The 14,803-nt window shown below is 44.4% G+C and overlaps 1 protein-coding gene, 1 non-coding gene and 1 pseudogene across 2 annotated transcripts in view; all 3 read right to left on the reverse strand.

The window, feature by feature from the left end:
* The window catches only part of Piwil2 (piwi like RNA-mediated gene silencing 2), a 57,387-nt gene extending 43,906 nt beyond the window's left edge, over positions 1 to 13,481 (reverse strand). The window contains exons 1-6 of the mRNA XM_021182115.3: positions 13,342 to 13,481; positions 10,907 to 11,143; positions 7,575 to 7,662; positions 7,308 to 7,446; positions 6,126 to 6,332; positions 5,309 to 5,419 (exon numbers count right to left, since the gene is read on the reverse strand). Coding sequence (XP_021037774.1) covers positions 5,309 to 5,419; positions 6,126 to 6,332; positions 7,308 to 7,446; positions 7,575 to 7,662; positions 10,907 to 11,098 — 737 coding nt within the window. The 5' untranslated portion in view covers positions 11,099 to 11,143; positions 13,342 to 13,481. The remainder of the gene's footprint in view (positions 1 to 5,308; positions 5,420 to 6,125; positions 6,333 to 7,307; positions 7,447 to 7,574; positions 7,663 to 10,906; positions 11,144 to 13,341) is intronic.
* On the reverse strand, positions 6,850 to 6,962 carry LOC115029278 (small nucleolar RNA SNORA70; annotated as a pseudogene).
* Positions 12,817 to 12,995, reverse strand: LOC115029289 (U11 spliceosomal RNA). Its single transcript, XR_003834864.1, has one exon. It is a non-coding gene; the product is annotated as a U11 spliceosomal RNA (small nuclear RNA).
* Positions 13,482 to 14,803: the final 1,322 nt, after the last annotated feature.

Here is a 14,803-nt window from a genome sequence, read left to right on the forward strand (position 1 = left end):
GAACCCCAAGCAGACCAGCCACCCACTCATGGACCCCCCCTCTCTCTTGGTAGCCCTCCATTCTACCCAATCTCCCCTTTCCTTCTCATGGCAATGTGCCAGCCCTCAACTGGAGTAGAGATTCCCTGCTCCACTAGAGGCTATGATGGCCACCAGAAGTCCAGGCAGGTCATTTTGAGATTCCATCTTACATGTGTCAGAATGGCTAAGATCAAAAATACAAGGGACAGCTCACACTGGTGAGGAAGTGGAGCAAGGGAAACACTCCTCCATTGCTAGTAAGAGTGAAAACTTGCACAGCCACTATGCAAATCAATATGGTAGTTCCTCAAAAAATTGGAAATTGATCTACCTCAAACCCTTAAGCATTTATACAATTTTTTAAAATATATTCTTCTCTGATACAATACATCCCAACCATGGCTTCCCCGCTCTACTCCTTCCAGTCCCCACCACCTTCCCTCTCCCCCAGATCCACTGCCCTCTCTGCTTTTCCCAAGAAAAGAGCAGGCCTCCCAAGGACATTAACTGAACATGACACAATAAAATACAGTAAGACTAGGCACAAATTGAATCAAGGCTATTCCTTGTCATATACCCAAAGGACTCCATCCTACCACAGGGACACTTGCTCAACTATGTTCATAGCAGCTTTATTCATAACAGCCTGAAACTGGAAACAACTTAGATAGCTCTAAACTGAAAAATGAATTACAAAATGTGGTAGATTTACACAATGGAGTATTACTCAGCTATTTAAAAAATGGCATCATGAAATTTGCAGGCAAATGGATGAAACAAACAATAACAAAAAAGTCAACTTGAGTGAGGTAACCCAGACCCCAAAAATAAGCACAGTATATACTCATAAGTGGACATTAGCTGTTAAGTAAATGACGACTATGCTACAATCCACAGACCCTGAGAGGCTAAGTCAACAAGGAAGGCTCAAGAGGGGATGCATGGATCTTCCTGGGAAGAAAAATTAGATTTTGTGGCTGGACTGGGGATGAGTGGGAATGGGAATGGGAGATATCAGGTAGGGTGGGGAGGGATGGAGACAGAGAACATAGAGAAAGAAGCCTGGAATTGGAGGGCATTGCAGGGAAGGGAATGGGAAACCTAGTGCAGAGGAAACACTCTAAATCTTGAAGAGTAACCCTAGCAAGGATTCCTACTTATGGAGGATATAGAGCCTGAACCATCCATCTTCCGTAACCAGGAAATGTTACAGGTAGTGGAACTCAGACACCAACCCAGCCACAAAACCTTCAACCTACAATCTATTCTGCCTGCAAGATGTACTGGGGCAGCTGGTGGCACAGAACTTGTAGGAGTGTCCAACCAATGACTGGTCTAACTTGAGTCCCACACAAAAGAGGGAGCCCATGCCTGACACTGTCTGGATTAGCAGGAACCAGAGGCTAGAGAGCCCAAAGACTTAGGATAGAATCAAACATGACTGGCCAGTAAATAACTAAATTAATTATTAAATTAAGTTATTTCTAATGATAGTAGGTTATACTCATAGATCAGCGCATAATTCAGTCGTCATCAGAGAGGCTGCCTCCAGCAGCTGACAGAAGCAAATGCATAGACCCACCACCAAACATTAGGCAAAGAGACTATCTAAATTGGAGGTCTCCATTGGGCCCTTCCCTGAGAGCTCTGGGTACCCTGCAGAAGAGGGTGACGAATTGTGGGAACCAAAGGTATCTAAGACAGCAGAGAGCACAGTCCTCAGAATAGACTAAGCAGGACTGCTGGGAATTCAGAGAGGCTGGAACAGCAATAGTAGAGCCTGTATGGGTCTGTGCTAGGTCCTCTGCATATCTGTTGTCCTTGTTGGCTTTGGAGGTTTTATGGACTAACAATGTGAGTGAAGGTGTCTCTGACTCCTTTGCCTGCTCTTTGGACCCTTCTCTTTCTACTAGGTTGCTTTGCCTAGCATTGATGCGAGGGTTTTGTGCCTAGTCTTACTGTATTTTATTGGGTCATGTTCAGTTAATGTCCTTGGGAGGCCTGTTCTTTTCTTGGGAAAGGCAGAGAGGGCAGTGGATCTGGGGAAAGGGAAGGTGGCAGGGACTGGAAGGAATAGAGAGGGGAAGTCATGGTTGGGATGTATTTTATCAGAGAAGAATATATTTTTAAAAATTGTATAAATGCTTAAAAAGCATCACAATAAAAAAACAAACAAAAACCAGTAAGGGTTTCCTTCTTATTTTAAAAAGAAGTTCCCCTGCCTACTTTCATGGAAAATTTTTAAATTTTAAAACTTTTTATTATGTGTTCTGTCCATATATATCTATGTACCATGTATGTGTCTGGTGCCCATAGAAGCCAGAAGAGTATCAGATCCCTTGACTAGAGTTACAGATGGTTGTGAGCCACCTTACATATAATTGAACCCTGGTCCTCTGAAAGAGCAGCCAGTGCTTGTAACTTTGGTGCACAGCTCTAGTCCCCAACTGTCATGTCTTTGTGTATGGCCCACTGAGTTTCATGGGATTGTTTGCATGATGTTATTTACTGGAACATGGGCAAATTTTCAATGACTACACCAGTGAAGAAAATTAAACCACTTTTTCCAATGACCATCAACTACCAGTGTCTCATAGGGCCTCTCATCAGCCCTTCCTCCTCCATGATAAAGTGCTACCAGGCCAATTTTGTGTTGTTATGCAAGATGACCACCCTGCAATGAAATCATCAACACAATGGCCATGCCATGTTTAGAAGTTCTTTAAGCAACATACTTCTCTATCCATGGGCTCTTACATTCTCTCCATCCCCTTTTCCATGTTGTTAGTTGATGCATGGTAGGAGTGATATAATTATCTTGTTAGAACTGAGCATTTCACTATCATTTAATTCTTAACACTGACCAATTATCAGAGTATATCAAATATACATATATATACACACATCTATACATGCATACATACATGCATACACACATATATGAGACAAGATCTCACTCTAGCCAGGAATTTACTATGTAGCCAGACTGGCCTTGAATGAGTAATAATTCTGCTTTGGCTTCTGTACGGTTAGTTTTATGTCACCTTGACACAAGCTAGAGTCACCACAGAGGAAGGAGCCTCAGTTAAGGAAATGCTTCCATGAGATCCAGCTGTAAGGCATTTTCTCAATTGGTGATCAATGGGGGAGAGCCTAGCCCATGGTGGATGGGGCCCATCCCTGGACTGGTGATCCTGGGTTCTATAAGAAAGCAGGCTGAGCAAGCCATGGGAAGTGAGCCAGTAAACAGCACCCCTGCGTGACCTCTGCATCAGTCCTGCCTCCATGTTCCTGCTAAGTTTGAGTTCCTGTCCTGACCTCCTTCAATAATGAACAACAATATGGCAGTGTAAATCCTCCTTTTCTCTCCAACATGCTTCTGGGCATGGTGTTTCATCTCAGCAATAGGAATCGTAACACAGCCTCAAGTTCTGGGGTTACAGGATGTGTCTATATCTCATTTTTGCAGTTGTAAAAATGACTCTGTCATTTGCTGAATGGGTGAGCCTACAGGACATTATCCTATGTGAAATAAGCCAGTGGTCAAGAACATGTTCTTAGGTGGTACAAGGCTTTAATCCCAGCACTCATAAGGCAGAGGCAAACAGATCTCTGAGTTCAAGGCCAGTCTGGTCTATAGCCAGGATACCCTGACTGGAAAAAACAAAACAAACAAAAAACAACAAAGAACATGTACTGTTCTTGAGGAGGACTTGAGCTCTGTTCCCAGAACCTGTGTCCACAGCTGCCTCTAAGTTCCAAGTGGATCTGACATCTCTGACCTCTTTGTATACCTGCACACATGTGCACATACCCACACAGAGACACATAAATACACATAATTTAAAATCTTTGTTAAAGCTCTCACTTACAGGTGGAATACAAAAGCAACCATACAGAGTAGGGTGATGCTGGTAAGAGATGAGGAATGGGGGCTGCCTGTCAAGACAGCAGAGCTCGGTTGGGAGAGTGAGCCTCAGTGAGTATGCCACAGCACATTAGAGCATGTGACTGTAAGTTAGGAAATGCTGCTAAAGGGACTCTTACATGTTCTCACAAGTAGGTGATGTCTTAGATATGTCAGTTAATGTCACAGCGTGTACACAAAGGAAAACATGTTCTCTTCCAAGGTTATAACTATAAGAAAAATGCAGGTTTCTTTTTCTTTTTTGGTTTTTCGAGACAGGGTTTCTCTGTATAGCCCTGGCTGTCCTAGAACTCACTTTGTAGACCAGGCTGGCCTGGAACTCAGAAATCCACCTGCCTCTGCCTCCCGAGTGCTAGGATTAAAGGCATGCGCCACCACGCCCGGCAAAATGCAAGTTTCTATCATTGCATTTCAAATAAATTTCAAAACATTTGTTTTTCATGCTTCCAGCCAATAACCTCTAGCCCAGGCTTTCCTATGATCTTACAAAAACAAACAAACAAACAAAAAACAAAAAAACAAAACAAAAAAAAACATAAACTCCTATGAACCTTAACACTTCAAAAGTAGGAAAAATCCTAAAATGTTGGTATAAAATTAAAGTTCTTTCCTTTGATTTCAAGCTGAGTTTAATTTGTAAGGTTTATTGGTTTTACTTTTAATCATTTGTGTGTGTATGTGTCTATGTTCAGGTGTGATGTTAGGTTCACCTGGAGCTGAACTTACAGGTGGTTGTGAGCTATCCCAGAAGGGTGCTGGCAACCAGGCTCGGGTCCTCTGCAAGAGCAGCATATACTTTTAAGCACTGAGCCATGACTCTATCCCCATACCGTTGAGTTTAATCCTGGACTGTTGCTGGAGAGACACTAATGTCGATTATGATAATATATGTACAGGAAGGCCCAGGATTCAGAGTTATGGATCTTATACAAGTGGTAGAAGTTTAATAAAAGGAATAAAAATATTATGAGGATGAGCCAAGCAGTGATGGAAGGGTGCTAGGTGCTGTTTGGTAGTGGCACTTGCCCAGCATGTGTGCAACGCTGGGCTCAGGCACCAGCACAGCCACAACAACAGAAAGGCCATTGGAAGAGCCATGCAAGCCATAGGCCCCGAGATTACAGCCCATTACCTCCACATTAAACCCATTTCTAGCTTCATACCACAAGCCTGAATCTATCAAATCCAAACCTGAATTAGGAAATGAGCCAAAGCACACATGAATACTGTGGACTTCCCCCAGAACCATGAGTCCAGCCTACAGGAGAGCAGTCGGGAGTAGTTCTCAGTAGTACTGAGTTATCTAAACCATCCCTATCCTCTAGCAAGTGCACAAGGGAACAAAACAGCTGTACACACCTGAAAGTCACATGGTACTGATAAACTGCTTCGTTATGACACTGGATTTTGATGAGGTTCAGTCCCAAAGACTGAGGAGTTCCTTTTGATCCTTGCTTGACCAAAAGCTCTCTGGGGGGAAAAAAAGGAAAGAAAAAGAGAAAGAAAGAGTGGGGGGAGAACAAGCCAGGCATGATAATATACAACTTAGTTCTATCTACTCTAGATGCTAAGGTAGAAGATCCCTTGAGCCCTGGAGTTCAAGGCCACCTGGGACTACATAAAAACAAAACAAAACACATCATATTGGGGTCAATAACCAGCTAAGCAGCCCCATCAACTGGAAAATTTTTGTCCACTTAACTTACAGATACACAAACTGGGAGTCAAGATATACCAACACAGCCATGTCTAATCACACAGCAAAGTCATCCGGGCTGCCCTACAATCTCACTATAATAAACAAGGCCAGCTACTTAAGAACAAAGGATTTGTCCCTAGAATGAGATGAGGTGTCGTTGATACTCCTTCTAGGTGACTTCCTTATCTTCAACATGACCGAGATCTGTCACTCTCACATGGAAGCAAGTGACAAGGTGTGAGTCTGCTTACTGGGAGCACCCAACCGTTTATATTCACTGTTAAAAGCCTACTGACTTCTTCAGGAATCTCTTTATCTATCTCTCCTCTATCAAAAGGCAAAACACTCTGGCCCCTATCACCCCAGAACAATGTGGACTCAGAACAATATCCACATTTCTATCCAGCAGCCCGAGAGCAGGCTGCAGGGAACCCCTTTCTTGCCATCCCTCCTTCAGACCAGGTGATCTTAACTCACTTTTCCTTTCGTTCCATAGTCAGGACTGGAGGGGGATCGGCAGAGTGCAGTGAAGTCGGAGACAGAGTTGGAGGCTGTGGCAGCCGTGGGGGATCCTGAGCTGTGAGGCCAAAGGCACTGGGAGGTTTGTCCATTCCTCTGCCTATACTACTGGCTGCTCTTCCCAGTGGTAACAGAGAGACCTCAGAACTACCTCTTCCCAGCATTCTGAAATGAGAACGAGGGAAATCCAGGCTTTTCTAGTCTGCACCACATCTAGACTATCCCCTCAAGTTTATCATTCCTTTTATTTTTAAAAATTAAATGTGAAATTTATTAGTGAATATGATTAGGTGGGGTGCAGGACAATGCAGAGAAGCCCCCAGGAGTGCAGGGCCCACCTCTTGTTCAGGGGATCATTACTGGAGTATATGTGACCCCACAGCTAGCCATGATGGGCCCTTTCTCAGCTACCATGTCTTCAAATTCATCTGCATCAAACTTAGTGAAGCATGGGTCTTCTTTGAGGTAGGGATCTGCTGGCACCCAGGGATCTTGAACTTGGCTCTACACAGGACCTCAATGAAATGTTCCTTATTCTGTAGTTTGATGAGGATGGACATGATGACCTGGCCAGTGTGAACCCTTGGCTACAGCCCTGGGGCTTCCCAAGGGTACCACACATACCTGTCTGGAGCCTAGACTGGAGATAGCACTAAGATCAGAGACATGAAAGCCTCTGCAAAATTGTTTCCAAGGTCTCCTAGGACAACCATGTTGGCAACAGGGTACATGCACTCCCAAGGAGGCTCCTGTGTGCAGCTATGGCCCACCTTTCTTTTCTTGAAGGGGATGCCCAAAGGAGCCCAAGCTCAGCCTTAAGATTCTCTTAAAATAATGACCCATTCATTAGCCACTCTCAGTATGCCCTCTCAGAGTTGCCTTCCTAGGCAGAACTGAGGGGAATGTGACTCCTATCTACTATCAGGGGACCTTGTAACGAGGTAAGTGGAGCTCTGAGGTGTACAGTGGGAACTACTCTCCCTTCCCAATGACAGCCTGGATGAGCAGCACCCTGTCACCATTCCCAGTAACCACCGCCGTGGATGCCTGTCTAAGGAACACTCATTGGGAACACACCTGTCTCAGAGCCTCTCTTTGCATCTGACACTTGAGGTTACAGGACAAAGTGACTTTACCCACCTACTCCAACCAACAGAAGCCTCTGCCAGTTTGCTGTCCCCAGCTGCCAGCACCGAAGGATCAGGCAAAGAGGAACGGGGTTCTTCTCTGTCCTTGCGGACCATGTTAGCAGACAATCCTCGACCTAGAACTCCTCTACCTGCAAGAGTCAAACCTCAGCAGTTACTGTGAGCTGACCATATTGCACAGTTAGGTTTCTGAAGACCATTGGACACAGGAACTAAGAAACCACACATTCCTCCATATTTCCAGTTGAAGTCTACATACCTAAAGGAGGCACTTCTCGTTTTGAAGGAGCCCGGAACGCTGTGTCAAGACCCATGCCACGGAACATGGACACCAAACCTACAGAATCCTAGGGAAAGGTAATTAATTACTAAGGTTATCCTAAGAAACGGATTAGAATCTAGAGATAATGGCTTTGTAAATGAAAACTCACCTTCTCCAAATCCTACCCATGTTATAAGAATAAGAGCTATCAGCTGGTGAGACCATTCTGCACTAATGGGAGAAACTGCTAAGGCCTGTTGCCAAACCTGAGAACCTGAGTTTGATCCCCGGGACCCACATAGTGGAGGGAAAGAACCATTTCTACAAGTTGTCTCCTGACCTCCACATACACGCTGTAGCATGTATACACACACACACACACAAGCACACACATGTATGTATATACACACACACACAAGCACACACACGTATATACAAAACAAATGCAAAGGTAGTATTTTTTTAAAATGGATAAAATATTTCATAATTTTTTTCAATACATAATACCACATCTTATTATTCTTTAAAGTAAGTGTAGTTGAGCTAAAATTTACATGGATGGAGAGATGGCTCTGCAGTTAAGTGTACTGGCTGCTCTTTCAGAAGATCCAGGTTCAATTCCCAGTGCCCACACGGCAGCAGGGGATCCAATGCTCTCTTCTGCCCGCTCTGACCCCAATCATGTGTGTGGTGCACAGAATTACACACAGACAACGCACCCAAACACATACGATAATAAATACACTCTCGTTCTCCCCTCTTCCCCTCTTCTCTGTGTGCTTGCCTTTTCTCTTTCACTCTCCCTCCCCTCCTTCCTTTCCCCGTGGCAACTTCCTTGGCCTATGTCCTTGGGGCCAGTGAACTTGCCCACCCAAGAGCAGCTTCCCAATAAACTTGATATTAATATAGTCTGAAAAAAAACATTAAAAAGGTCTATAAATTTGGCTAGGCTTGGCAGCATACAGTCATGGCACTCAGGAGGCAGAGGCAGGTGGATTTCTGTGTGTTTCAAGCCAGTCTGGACTACACAGTGAGTTCATAGGGCAGCCAAGGCTATATAGAGACAGCCTGTCTCAACAACAACAAATAGTAAACAAAAAATCTATCAATTGATATATAGCATAATACCAAAAAATAGTTGTGTTTTTCCAGGTTTTAATTTTTATTTAAAATAAGGTCTCACTATGCCGCTCTGGCTTACCTGGAACTTACTATGTAGACCAGGCTGGCCTCAAACTCACAGAAATCCACTAGACTCTGCCTCATTAGTGCTGAAATTAAAGGTGTGCTCCATCTTACCCAGTAAATTATATTTACTTTTTTTTTTAAAGATTTATTTATGTATTACATGTAAGTACACCATAGCCGTCTTAAGACACTCCAGAAGGGGCTGGTGAGATGGCTCAGTGGGTAAGAGCACCCGACTGCTCTTCCAAAGGTCCAGAGTTCAAATCCCAGCAACCACATGGTGGCTCACAACCATCTGTAATGAAATCTGACTCCCTCTTCTGGAGTGTCTGAAGACAGCGACAGTGTACTTGCATATAATGAATAAATAAATAAAATATTTAAAAAAAAAAAAAAAGACACTCCAGAAAAGGGCATCAGATCTCATTATGGATGGTTGTGAGCCACCATGTGGTTGTTGGGATTTGAACTCAGAACCTTTGGAAGAGCAGTCAGTGCTCTTAACTGCTGAGCCATCTTTCCAGCCACCAAGTTATATTTTCAAAAGATTTATTTTTATCTTATATGTATGACTTTGTTTGCCTGCATATGTGTGTGTGTGTGTGTATATATATATGGTGTGTGGAAGGGGGTATAGTGTGTGCTGGTTGGTCCCTATAAAGATCAGAAGAAGGCATCAGACCCCCTGGCACTGAAGTTGTAGACTGCTATAAAACTAACATGTACTTTTAATTGATAAGCCATCTATCAGTTTCCAGTTTTTGTTTGTTTTGTTGGTTGATTTTATTATTAATTTTAAATTTAATTTTAAAAATTATTTTCTATTTTGTTTGTGCATTAGTGTGACTGGAAACATATGTGTCACAGAATGCAAGTTGGAGGACAACCTTGAGACACCTTCAAGACCAGTTTCTGGTTGCTTGTTAGCTGGTGCATACACCAGGTTAGCTCACCTGCGAGCATCTGTGGACTCACCCACCTCTACTTCCTAGATCCCAACAGGAATGACGGGATTACAGACATGGGTTGCAGATGAGGACCACTTCGCCCAGCTTTTACAAGGCTGCTGGACATTCAAGCTCAGGTCCTTATGTTCACACAGCAAGCACTTTCCCAGCTGAGCCTTCTCCCCAGCACTTTTCAAAGTTTACTCAGCTACCTATATAGCCAAGGTTAAAGGGAACGGGAACACTGGCTCACAGATTTTACAGGAAAAAAAAAAAAAAAAGATCATTTAAGGATATAAGAAGTTTAGGGTTTTGTCTTTTTACTTTTTTTTTTTTTTTTTTAAACAGGCTGGTCTCAAACTTGCTATATAGTCAAAGATGAATAGTGAACTTGATTCTCCTGTCTCTACCTCCATAGCTCTAGGGTTACAGATCTGTGCATCCACATCTGGTTTAAATAGTGCTTCGAATCAAATCCCAGGTTCTGTGCATGCCAGGGAGGTGCTCTACCAACTGAGCTACATCCTTGGTCCCATCTTGTGGGGTTTTTTTGTTTGTTTGTTTTTTATTCTTAAACACGATCCCATGAGCCCTATCACTGTACTGCTGTGGTAGTCCTGAAAGCTGGCTGTTGTGCCAGTTAGAACTGCTAGGCAAATAAAAGCTACAAACAGACAAAAAGCATTTCATCTGACTAAACATACAACACTGCTCTCTGTTGTTGTCAGTACTACAGAGCCAACCCGAGAAGAAGCTGAACACTCAGAAGCAGCAACTTCTGCTTGTGTTTAAACCCTTCAACTCTACATTCAAGGATGGCAAACTCGACAACTTCTGCTTGTGTTTAAACCCTTCAACTATACATTCAAGGATGGCAAACTCGACAACTTCTGCTTGTGTTTAAACCCTTCAACTATACATTCAAGGATGGCAAACTCGACAACTTCTGCTTGTGTTTAAACCCTTCAACTATACATTCAAGGATGGCAAACTGGAGAAATGATGGGGTGGAGGACTGAAGCTCGAAGCCAACCTTAAGTCCATCTAGTGTTTACTTTGAGGCACTTTCTCTAGGACTTGAGTTGCACGACCACAAAATGCAATTACTTGTCAACACAAACAAAAGATTAAAAATAACAGCCCTTGATTATACAGATAGCCTTCTAGTTCCCTAAGCCCTCTGAGTGGCCTTACCTTTTGTACTGGCTGGAGTGGTGGGCTGGATTCTTCTGGTTTTCTAAACACAAGGCCTCTGCCTGCAGGTCCTGCCCTACCCCAAGCTGGTTCCAAAGGTCTAGGAGCTTGAGGCCAACAGCCAGGCATCCGCACACACTGAGATGGGTGGACTGGGGTGGGCCCCCTGAACAACGGCCTGACAGGATCCATTGAGAGGCTGTAGAAACGACTGTTGGTTCTGTTCCAATTCCTTATCTGCCAGAATTTTCAAAGGATTAAAAATTCACCATCTACTGTAAATAGAATCTTTTCTGATGGGAGAGATGTATTAATCTATGGCTGTAACACTTCATCAGGAGTCAGTTTAAAACCATGTCCATTAAGCAGAATAACAGTCATAAAGTCTACCCTAGGGCCTAGGACCTGTCTTGTCACATGTTCCTGGCCTGTCTAGTCACAGCTTCTTTCATCTTGTGTAATGGGACTTACACACAATCAAAAAGTGACTGATTACTGCTCACACCGCACCACCTCCCAGCATGGACAGGGTAGGTGGGCATGAAGTCCCACCCTCTGCCAAGGAGCTATTGGCAACTGATAGCAGAAGAAGGGGAGTCATTTCTCTTTACCAACTGACCATGCTCCAGGGAAAGGCCATGTGTCCAGGAGTGTATGGGAAGCACATATTTGATTTGACAGGTGTTACTGGGTGGCAACGCCACACAGTAATCTCTGAATTCAAGGAAAGCCTGGTCTACAGAGAGAATTCTTTTTTTTTTTTTAAGATGTATTTATTTATTATATGTAAGTACACTGTAGCTGTCTTCAGACACCCCAGAAGAGGGCGTCAGATCTCATTACAGATGGTTGTGAGTCACCATGTGGTTGCTGGGATTTGAATTTCAGACCTTCGAAAGAGCAGTCAGTGCTCTTAGGCACTGAGCCATCTCTCCAGTTTTTTCTTTAGAGGCAGGCCAGAGTCTCGATATGGAGCCCTATCTGGCCCTGAATGCTTGACAATCCTCCTGCCTCAGGCTCCCAAGTTCTGGGAAAACAGGCATATACCACCATACCTGTCTTATTTTTAAGAAAGCATCTTGCTGCATAGCTCAGGCAAGCCTTGAACTTGCCATCTTCCTGTGTGCTGGAATTACAGGAATAAGCTCCTGTGTGCCCCATGAAGGCTCCGATTTGAGCTAAGGACATTCTAAGCATCTTCCATTAACCAAAGCACCTTGAGCTGCTCTACCTAAAGGACCCCTCAGGGAACCGTCCATCAACTAACCACCTAGTGTCGAAAGGAACAATTTTTACATATGGGGATGACTTCTGTTGTAGTTAATACCTCCATACCACAAAATTATTCTGTCAACAAATACGTTTGGGTTTTAGTTTTTCTTCTATATCAGTTTTTCATCTATAACTGCATTCAACTTATTGGATTTAGTTGCTTTTCTGAATCTTTATCCAGTTTTTTTTATTGTTTTTTTTTTGGGGGGGTGGAGTTTTTGTTTTATTTTAAAACACCAACAGGCCTGAGGTCTCCAGGGTACCAAGTTGTTGATTTGAGTCTATACTACTTGCTGGCTTTCATGGGGTCCATTGAATTCCTTCCCTCCTCTGCTAACTTAGGGAGGAGTTGCTGAGCCTACCTCAAGTCTAAGATCCATCAGGCCTCTTCAAAATCGTTTAATGGCTTTCAAGTCTTAACTCTGTAAAGGAGTTCTTTGATTGTCCTGACCTGTTCCTGGTCCCTCAAGAATCTTTTTTTCTTTCTTCCTTTTTCCCTCTTATCCCGGGGAGCAGATCCAAGGCCTTATGTATGTTAAGCATGCATTAGACCTTTGAGCTACACTCCAACCTCAGGAATCTCTTCTGAGCTTTTGAAAACCCGCCAGCATTATTAGCTAGAGAAATCCAGTCTCGCATAGAAAGACGACAGATACTCAACTCCTCAATTGCTAAAAGTCCCCCTCAATCTTTTTTTTTCCGTTCTACCAGCTTCCCAAATACCAAGAAATTATGCTTCCGAAATCTCTAGATGTCGATTCCGCACACAGAGCAATCGAGTTGCCCTGTGTGTGCCACTACGACAGAAGCCCTTTTTTTCCTCCTCAGTTTTTGCCACACCACCCTAGCCTTACCCAAGAATCTAGAAGTCAGTTGCCTAACTGGCACATAGGAAGGGGTGTGACAGCACAGATCTCTGGAATCCTTTTTACCCTCCTACTATCCCGTTCACAGACTGGACGCCTCCTCCAGAAGGTCTTTCCTTCAAGCGGGTTTTCTCCTGGGTTAGATCTCACCCACCGAGCAGTGAAGGGTCCCAGGCCAGGCCTAGCTTCTCCAGGTCTCCATGTGTGCCCTCTGGGCAGAGGCACTAGGCCTCAGGCCTAACCTGAGACCAAGTCCGTCAAAGCAAATCCCACCCAAGGTCGGCGACAGCAAAGTACCTTTCCACCAAGTGGACTGTGCCGGAGCCTTGCCTAGATTTCTTTTTAGGTCTGGTGCCACTGAGTCCCGACGCGAGCGCTCCCTCTCTCGCTCTCTCCTGGAGTCACCTCCTTTCCCTCCTATTCCAGCCCCTGCGTTCCTCCCACACACTCGGCCTGGAATAACGAATTCCAGTCCACCCTGACCCCGCCCAGGCCACCTCGTGCCCGTGGGGGAGGGGCGTGGGGCAGATGCCAACCCAAAAGGGTGGGAGAGCCCTGGCTGAGAGCGCCCCCCGCTCGCCACCAGGAGCCGGAACTTTTTAAAAACAACCCTCCTAGCCGTCCACACCTGAGTCTCGCCCTCTTACCTGGCCTAGGGTCGTCAGGGCCCTGAAGCCCCCTGTCTAGGCAGAACACAGCCTCATCTGCCTCTTGGAATGAACCACGTGCCCCAAGTCCTGATTTCCGGATCTCCCTAGCTCAAGGGCTCAGCTCATTGGCCAAACAACCTGCCACTCAAAAGAGTCCCTCACCTCATTGGCTCACCCTTTCGGGCAGTCTAGCTATGTGGAGGCTGCTCTCGAACAGGTGGCACGCCTTTAATCCCAGCACTCGGGAGGCAGAGGCAGGCAGATTTCTGAGTTCGAGGCCAGCCTGGTCTACAAAGTGAGTGAGTTCCAGGGCAGCCAGGGCTACACAGAGAAACCCTGTCTCGAAAAACAAAAAAACAACAAAAAACAAAACAAAACAAAACAAAAAAAAAACACCACCACCACCAACAAAAGAAGTTATGGGAGTCGTTTTAAAGTGAGTTTGAAGGCATAGGGGTTGCCCTGGATCCCTTTCAATGGGCTGCTCCTGTAAACAGTTTAGCTAATATGTTCATCCTGATAGTGAGCTGCTCTGCCCTCCCAGGTTAAAGGCCCTAAGGTGCAATTGGTAAATAACATCATGAACAAGAAGCAAGTTGGGGAGGAAAGGATTTATTTAGCTTACATTTCCACATTGCTTTTCATCACCAAAGGAGGTCAGGACGGAACTCAAGCAGGTCAGGAAGCAGGAGCTGATGCAGAGACCATGGAGAGATATTACTTACTGGTTTGCTTTCTTATAGCTGGTTACTCAGCTTGCTTTCTTATAGCACCCAGGAGTACCATCCCAGGGATGGCACCACCCAAAATGGGTTGGGCCCTCCCTGCTTGATCACTGAGAAAATTCCTTACAGCTGGATCTCATAGAGGCATTTCCTCAAGGGAGGCTCCTTTCTCTGAGATAACTCTAGCTTGTGTCAAGTTGACACACAAAACCAGCCAGTACAATTGACTCCCAGTCAACTTGACACACAAACACATCACTTTAAGCCTCAACCCTTACTTTATTCATCACCAAGATCTAAATAACTTTAAGAGTCCCACAGTCTTTACAAGTTCTTACATGTTAAAATTTCAGTCCCTTTAAAATATCTAATCTCTTTTGAGAT

Source organism: Mus caroli, unplaced genomic scaffold (assembly GCF_978045245.1).
Source record: "Mus caroli unplaced genomic scaffold, Mus_caroli_1 scaffold_12, whole genome shotgun sequence".
In the NCBI taxonomy this organism is placed as follows: domain Eukaryota; kingdom Metazoa; phylum Chordata; class Mammalia; order Rodentia; family Muridae; genus Mus; species Mus caroli.